The 8,563-nt window shown below is 38.0% G+C and overlaps 1 protein-coding gene across 1 annotated transcript; it reads right to left on the reverse strand.

Moving 5' to 3' along the window:
• Positions 1-1,213: 1,213 nt before the first annotated feature.
• BNC1 (basonuclin 1) lies at positions 1,214-7,706 on the reverse strand. The gene is made up of 4 exons (XM_054837012.1): positions 7,538-7,706; positions 7,147-7,382; positions 3,982-5,909; positions 1,214-1,895 (listed from the first exon to the last, which is right to left on the reverse strand). The coding sequence occupies exons 1-4, from the start codon at positions 7,704-7,706 to the stop codon at positions 1,214-1,216; spliced, it is 3,015 nt and encodes a 1,004-aa protein (XP_054692987.1).
• Between the last annotated feature and the right edge of the window lie 857 nt (positions 7,707-8,563).

Below are 8,563 nucleotides of genomic sequence, written 5' to 3' on the forward strand. Positions count from 1 at the left end.
ATGTGACTACAAATTAAATATTAAAGTGTTTTTTAAATACAATGCAAGACCAGTCTTCTTAAGTGCATAGAACATAATGCAGAATACTGTTAATGACAGGGACAAGTACAAAGGTATTAAACATTTGAACAGATATTGAACAATGCTCTCATCAAAAAAAAGGTGTGAATGGGAATAAGCATTCTTCTAGTGTTACAAAGATCAACATGTTTTTCCCCCACCAGTAAGAGAAACAATAACTGCTGAATCATGAAAGGTATGGACGCATCCATTTTATCTCTCTCTCTCTCAGAATTGCACCTTCAAACTCTTAAGCAGTTTGTTTTTTTTTCTTTTTTCTTCTATTTTTAACAAAAACTTTTTCTCTTCCTGAAAGTGGAACTCAAAAAGTGCATTTTAAATTAAAGTTGTTTTTTTTTTCCTCCTATTTTATGGATGCATTTCCTGTGGTTTAGAAATTTTAGCTTAACCTATTCATTTTTTCCTATCACTATGATTTATCAGAACATCTCAGATTTATTCAGGCAACCCTGCCAAGTTAGGTAGCCCCTCTTTTTGCAAAGCAAGTGATATTAAATTCTAAGCAAGCCAAAATACTGCAATCTTTATTCAAGTGAAATGCCAACTTAGAGTAAGGACTGCAGGATACTGGACCGTATTCAAAGTCTTCCTAAATTTGTATTTTATCTTTTGGATTCCAGGATACAATAAACTGCAAATACCACGTTCAACTAATACTGCAAGTCAGCTTCAGACTATGGTCTCAGGAACGAAATGGTAGCCCCAACTCTCAACCCAACCAGAAGAAACTCACCCCAATCGTTACTCATTTCTTACACGACACAACAACTTATTTAACATGTAAACACAAGAGACAATGGTTCTTATTTGAAGCTCCTATTGTTGACAAGTAATACTTCACAGGTATCAGAAATACTTTAGTTAATGACTCCATATTTCCCCCATTTCTAAGATACTTTCCTTTCCTCACAGAAGCTTTAGCTCTTTAACATCGAACCAAACAATTGCACAAAAACTACAGCACCAAGCTTTGCTAAAGGAAACTGCTGGAGAGCACATACAGGAGAAAAGAATTTGATCGTGGTTGTTGAGTGGGCTAGAAGTCAAATGAGTTTAAATAAAACTAAAGTTAACACATTCCTTAACTGAAATGATTAATTCTTAGCAGAAATAAATTAAGATCAGCACGATCTTACTGTAGGCTAGTTGGTGACCCAGCCAGACTTTTGTGCAGATTAGGGTTTTGACTGTGCCTATTCCGACTGCGAACAGACGAAAACATCGTGTTGCAACCTGGGACTTTACATTTGTGGAGCTGGCGGAGATGCACAGTTTTGTAATGAGCCCTGAAAGTTCCTTTATTACTATAAGTTTTTTGACATATATGACAAGTTATTGGCAAACTGGAAGGTAAACTTGTAAAGTTTTGATTCGCTTTCTCAATTAAAGTACAGTCTTGGTAGAGTTCATCATTGGGCAATAGGCTGGGTCCTTCACAGCTTTCATCACTATCATCCAAGGGCATGGTGCATATTTCACTTCCTCCGTCAGAATCCCAAGAAGAATGAGCACTGCTCTCAGATTTAATGCTGGAAGTAGTGCTTAGATCCAGAACAGCTCCATCATTCAATGGATCGTATCCATAACTCTCAGAACAGGGTTCTCTAATTTTGCTCATTGGAAAAACCAAGCTGCCTGTTCTGTTCATTCCTTTGAAGATTACAGAAGTATGTCCAACATGTTGTTTTAAAGAGACATCTTGACAAAACTCCTTAGCCATGTCTTTCAAGAGGTATGTTGCATTGAAATGGTTGTTGAATTCCAGTGTATCTTTAGTCAGAAGCTTATGATGAAGATTTAGGTTTGAACTATGTCTAGAAGAACAAAGACAAGCTTAGCAAGAAAGTGTTTCGCCTCACTTAACAGCTGTTTCATAATGATCATTAACAAAGAAAAAAAATCAATATTTAGTAGCATGCATGAACTGTAATACTTCTAATTTGACCAACTGCCACACTGGGACTGCACACGGACGATTTACACATGTGACTGGGTATCTGAACTTGCTTGCACTGGCATATATCAGAAATAACTCAACAGAAATCAACGTTTCAGATTCTCTCCAGCATTGCGGATAGCTGTCTGCTCCACTACATCTAGTGCTGGGCCTAAAAATTAGGGGACAGTCTAAAAACCTTCTGTGTACTGAACTGAGATCAGAGAATGGACTCGGGGGGGGGGGGGGGGGGGGGGAGAAGCAAGATCCTTTCCCAATGGCCAAAGCAGGAAAGGAGTGACACCTGAATCTACAAAAAAATATTGATCTCTTAAGTATTGTAACCATGTGCCAAGGTGCAGCTGTAAACATTGGTACAGAGCTTTTCCTTGACAGGAATTGCCTTGAATGAAGGAATATTGCATTTTATGTAACTTGCAGTTTTCAAATGGGCATCTCTAGATTCAGTTTAAAACCACCAAAACATATGAAATCACTGCTCCTCACTGAATACTATCAATCAGCTCACCAGGAACTTCCAGGCTCAGGCTAGAAGATTCAGTTTATTGCAAGACAGGGAAACCATTCATTTTTCCCCCTGCCATCATGGTTTCATCCAAACCATGAACTGTTCAAAAGGGCACAGAAATATTTTGCACTTGCCATTACAGTACTCTACATTAAACTCTAGAAACTTCTGCAGAGTTGTTCCAAATAACTACTGTTTTGTACAAAGCTTGTGAACTTTCTTCTGAGTTGGCTTTTTAAAATTTGTTTTTAAATAAACCATCTTCCGAAAGCACCTATGTTAAAACTTAACTGAATATATTGGTGTGGGAAGGAATTCGTGGCATGTGAACGCAAATCTTACTGCTGGCCTTCTTTCCTGTGGCCCATATCACAGTTACAGCGGAGAGGAATTCACATCTGGGAAGATGCAGGCAGCAGATCAGGGTGTGAAGCCCTGCCAGCAGCAGATGAATTTGTGCATCTCAGATGCAGCGGCCAGTCCTCTCAGAGACTGGCTCATCCTCTCTCTGGACTGCATCAGCTGGCTCCAGTACTCCTCGCAGATCACAGACAATCTAAACCTTGTGTCACTCTGAACTACTATCCAGGCATGCTTCCTGCAGCCAAAAGCTGCTGTAACACTGTCACAGGAGGGTTAGAAAACTCACAACACTTAGTCGCACTTTAGCAGGTTTGTTGTCTATCACTTATCAATTCAGATACGTAACTGATGGTCAACAATAAATCCTCAGTTCTTGTTTCTCAGCCTATGTGCGTAATAGGCTGAAATACAATGATTTACAGCAACGCAATACTGCGGCTAACAGTAAACTGAATTGAGCTCACGGTATAGTTTAGGAATCAGTATGTAATCTCACATAAAAGTGCTACCAATGTGGATACACACTAGATCGTGGTAGTTCAACTAGCACTGTGTAATGTTAATTTTGTACTGACATAGAGTAATCTTGCTTTTCTTATGGGCTTTTTCCCACCAATCTGTTCAAAATCCTTGAGTAAAGCAAGGACAAGGGCAAGTGAAGATTTCCTGAATTGATCTCATTGCTTTTTCATTAAAGAACACTGTATACATTAAAATACATATGAAAGTACATATTAAACATATAAGTCCACACATGCATCTACTGGAAAATTGCTGAATTCATACCCTTGTGGATTTTCCTTTATGTTCTAAAGTATTCTTTCAACTATTGCAGTCTTTATCAGTTATGAAATTTTCATGGCTTTATTTAATACCTCATAGTCTAGTGGAAAGCAAATGTTTCTTTCAATGGATTTTCATTTCATGAATGTTCTGATAAGTTATCGTACCTGTTATACGAGGATACACAGAAAATCTTTGCAGGCTCCATTCCTCAAACACTCATTTTAATTTCAAATTAGGCTCCATTGTGGTGGTAAAATAAATACAATTTTGTTTATAATTTTCTTACCTGTCTCGACTTCTACGAGAAGGGAAAGCAGCATTACAGCCCTCAACTGTGCAAATATGCATTTCTTTGAGATGTACATTTTTAAAATGCATTTTTACACTGTAAGGGTTTTTAAAAGTCTTCTTACAGATGTCACAATGAAAGCGGCTTTCTTCCTTCTGAATCCCTAGTGCATGTTGACTGACATGATCCATATCTTTAGAGTCTTCAAAACAAGGAATGGCAGCACCCCTGTTTGACAAAGTGCTGAAAAAGCCCCCGGTCAGCAAGTGGTGTTGCAATTCGGGGCAGTCATTTTTAGGAATCCTGCGCTTTGACTGCTCTTTAACATACATGGGGGGTTCAGTCATTGGTTTTATAACATCATTGTGGTGGTGTTTTGGATCTTCATACATAATCTCATGGGAAACTATTTTTAATGGTTGGTTTTCTTCTGGTTTAACCTCTTTCTCACAGTGATGCAATTCATTCTCAGAGATATCCTTGATGTATTTGTTATTTGGCGCAAAGACAGATTCAAAATACTTTGGGCCCTCTACCCCAGAGACAGATTTCCACGAATTACCTGAAAGAGGGTGCTTTTCCACCCTGTCGGTGACCCGCTTCTGTATCTTATGCTCACAGGTCTCAAGCTCTCCATCGCTTACCACTTGCAGACGCGTATCATCTTCAGAACTGGCAACATCACTACTTTCATTAGGTGTCTCAACAGCTTCTTTCTCTATCTTAATAGGCATACTTGATTTACGAGATTTCTTCTTGGGTAGCACGTCAAATGGCAATTCATTTGAAACAAGCTGCTCTGGTATTGAGGAAGACACAAGAGGCAGAGAAGGAAGAGTACCTGGAGTATTAGCAAGCTCAGCTGGTGTGACTGGGCTACGATAAAAAGGAAGAACAGGCTGTACTGTCTTCAGGTTTGGAAAGAGGACACCATTCTGTCCAATACTGGGAAACCCAGCCTGCCCCTTTGAATCTGTACAAGAGCTGGCATAGCTGGTAATAGTTCTGCTATCCGGAGTTAAAATTGTAAATTCTGTCCTTTTACTATCTCCAGGTCCAGCAATGGTCAAACCATTTCTTAGATCTTTATCCCTGTTATTTCTGTTCATTGGCATATGGAGTCTGGGGTTAGGATTTGCACTATGACGATTTCGACTACGCAAAGAGCTAAAGACCATATTGCAGCCCTCAATTGTGCATTTGTGCTTTATCTTCAGATGAACAGCATTGTAATGTATTTTCAAAGTACCTTTGTCATAAAATGTCTTTTCACATGCAGTGCAGAAAACACGCCCTTTCCTTGGCGCAGTGCCGTTTTTTTCAACAGACTTAATTTTGTTTTCTGGAGATAGTGCTGTCATTTCAAGCTTTGCTGCTGTATTATGTGAACTGGAATCACTTAAAAGGGCATCATCTTCTGTTTTAGTGGTGACATCTGGACCATTTATGCTCCTCTCATTTTCAACTTGAAATGGTGCAGAACTAGAAGTTAAGAAGCTGCTGTCAGAAAATGGTATCTGAACATCTTGTTTAGTTTCATTGCTATGGTCTTGACCTTGCTCAATCAAATGTCTTTCTGGTGGTGAACCTATCAAAGGTGGAGGCACTGGGCTGAAAAACTGAAACGGCAGCATGAAAGCCATGTTATTTACAATATTCTCAAAGGGATGAATGTTGGTGGGACTCATTTTGTCCAGGGAAGCAGAAAAATTAGGACTGTGTTGATTGCAGCTCTCAATGAATGCCCTAATATCCAAATTGACAGTTGGTGGTGGTATTAGAATTGATTGCCCTTCTTTCTCTTGAATTGCCATTAATTCTACAATGGACTTAGTTTCTCCAAAACGAAGAAACTGTTGCAATGTAGCCAGTTCTTCTTCAGTGGTCATTATGCTCCAGTGATCCAGCACCTTTCCTGAAGCATCCTAAAGCCAAAAATATTTAAATGAATCAGACATTAGTTAAGGTAAACAAAAAAAACCCCTCCCCTCTAGATCTCATTTTTTCAGGGACAAAAAATTCTTTTCTAGCAAAATGATAAAAATCACTCTATTTAATGAGTGATTAATGCCAATTCTGTGATACTTTCTTCCAAATTTTACCACATTGGTGATATTATTTCTTTCTGAACTAATACTTTCCAATAAACTATTCTTTTTTCCCCACAAAAATTAAGACACTTCACTTGAACAACAGTTAGTATCATGTAAGCACAGACAGCAGAGATGGAGCAATCAGACCAAGATTTAGCTCCTCATTTAAGTCAAGTATTCTTTCATTGCAAGTTTAATAATCTTCCAAGCAACTAAGATCAGAGAACAAATGAACCTGTATTGATCTATTGCCAGTGTTCACAGAGCACAGCTGTAATTACACTAGAGTGTTGGAGTTCTTTCAAACTCTAGCTATGCCTAACTTTTCCCAATAACTACAATAAATATTTTATCACAGAACATGTATTTGATGGCCTACTGAGATTTTTCACAGTGCATGTAAGAGTTTCTAAGATGATGAAGAACGTAACATTATAAATTTTTCATGTGGTAGAGGTTCAAGGTAATTGATTCCATATTTTTAATCCTAACACTAAAAAGCAAGATTATCGAGACCATTAAATATTGATTCGTGTCATAATGTAAGATCATAACGTTACTTTACATAAAAGGTAACTTCCACAGTAGCAAGGACTAACATCAGTGTAAGCACATAGGGCCAAATTCATCCTTGATGTAGCTCCAGTAAGGTCAGTAGCACTACACCAGAGATGAACATTGTCCCTGGTGTTTAAAATGATGGCAAGTTTATTTGTCAATGTATTATTCTGCTGCATAAAAGTAAACTCACTGGTTAAATAATACTGGACCAAATTCTGGAGCCTTTACTTTAATACATTCCCAGTAACGTTTTCTTTTTTATCTTGGCTTACCTTTGTTGATAGATTTGAGCAAAGTAGGAAGATTTCAGTTAAGTCTGACTAAAAAGAGAGCAATGACCAAAAGTCCATCCTTTCTTTTCTGGCGCTAAGTTTCTACAAGTCTATTACTGCCTTTCAGATGTACCACACTGTTAATGCATTGTGAATCACCGATAAGATTAAACTAGAGAACATTATGTAATACTACTTTTATATATATCTCTCTCTAAAAAAGCCACTCTAAATACCTGTAGCACATATCCACGTATATAATCCTGTAGTGTCCAGTCCAGAGCATGGAGAATCTGTATAACCTCTTCCTGCTTCAGAACACTGAAAAGCCGATCTAGCAGAATTTTAAGGCGCACAGGAATGGCTTGGGTTCCATACAACATGAGGCTACTGATATCAAAGACAACATTGGATTGAACTATTTCTACCTGGCTTGATGGGTAGAGGTTGGGAATCCTTAATTTGCTCAGGGCTGAAAATAAAATCACAAAATGTAAATAAACTTGAGTCAGAAGACATAGATAAAAGGAAATGTAAAATATATTGGGGAGAGGGGTGGCACAAAAAGCAAGCTATATGGAGGAAGATCCTAAAAGGTTTTATATAGATTGTAAGAACAAATATTACCATGTGCTACCCATCCATGCCGGCATTGGTCACATTGTCGCTGGTTAATTTTCCCAGGTTTGAAACACTGGCAACTACAGTTCACAAGAGTGCATCGGATAGCCTGGAAATCAATAGAAAGGATGACAGGTAATATATAAGCACCATCTAGAGTGTGCAGATTATACATATACGATATACCCATAAAATCCATATGAAGACAGAGTTAACATACCAGCACATACCTATCAATGTGCAATATAAATAATCCAGGCAAAACCCGAGTTATGCAGTTCTACCTCTGTTTTAAAAGAGAATTGGTCACCAGCTAGAATAGTAGAATATTATGGAAGCAAAATATTTAATGACACATGTAGCAACACTTCTGTGGATTTACTTAGGCTGAAGCACCTTTATAAAAATAATAAATTGTTCTTGTGCATTCACCTAAGCTATGATCTTCATGTAAGATCACTTTTTTAAGGCAGGTTTGAAAACAAAGACATACTGAGGGAAGTCCCACTCTCGAAGTTTTGCTGGAACTCCATACTGCAATATAGGAAGTTCTAATGAGCAATGCATTAGCTCTGCATATATGCCATCCCTCACATACAGCAGTATCCACATAGAATATATGTATCCTGTCAAAAATAAGTGAGTTCACTAATGCTTCTCAGTAACAAAGCTCACCAAAAAGTACTCCAACTCCTCAAAGACTATAGTCATCACATTTTGTAAGGGAAATGCTTGAAAGATAATAGGCAAAACAGAGCACACAAACAGATAGCAACCAGTTGCACAGTTCAATTTGTGCATCACTTTACTCTCACCAAAGTCATCTATAATGCAAATCAAATTAGTATTCAGATACTCCTAATCAACAGGGTAATACAAACTTACTTCCTGGAATATATGCTTTCTTCTGTACGTGCGCATCTGCTGCAGAAGGCAGACATAACTTTGAGGTCCTAGTTAAAGCTCCATAGGGACTGCTATAGAGCAAAGCATTTGTAGGATTCTGTATTGCTTAGATCTGATACTGAGAAT

The sequence above is a fragment of the Grus americana genome, chromosome 10 (assembly GCF_028858705.1).
Source record: "Grus americana isolate bGruAme1 chromosome 10, bGruAme1.mat, whole genome shotgun sequence".
Classification (NCBI taxonomy): Eukaryota; Metazoa; Chordata; class Aves; order Gruiformes; family Gruidae; genus Grus; species Grus americana.

Coding starts and splice junctions, on each gene's coding strand:
- BNC1 (XM_054837012.1), bottom strand. CDS start 7,706: ATGTATAATCTGCACACTCTAGATGGTGCTTATATATTACCTGTCATC. Junction 5,910..7,146: donor TACGTGGATATGTGCTACAG/GTATTTAGAGTG, acceptor TTTTGGCTTTAG/GATGCTTCAGGAAAGGTGCT. Junction 1,896..3,981: donor TCTCGTAGAAGTCGAGACAG/GTAAGAAAATTA, acceptor TTGTTCTTCTAG/ACATAGTTCAAACCTAAATC.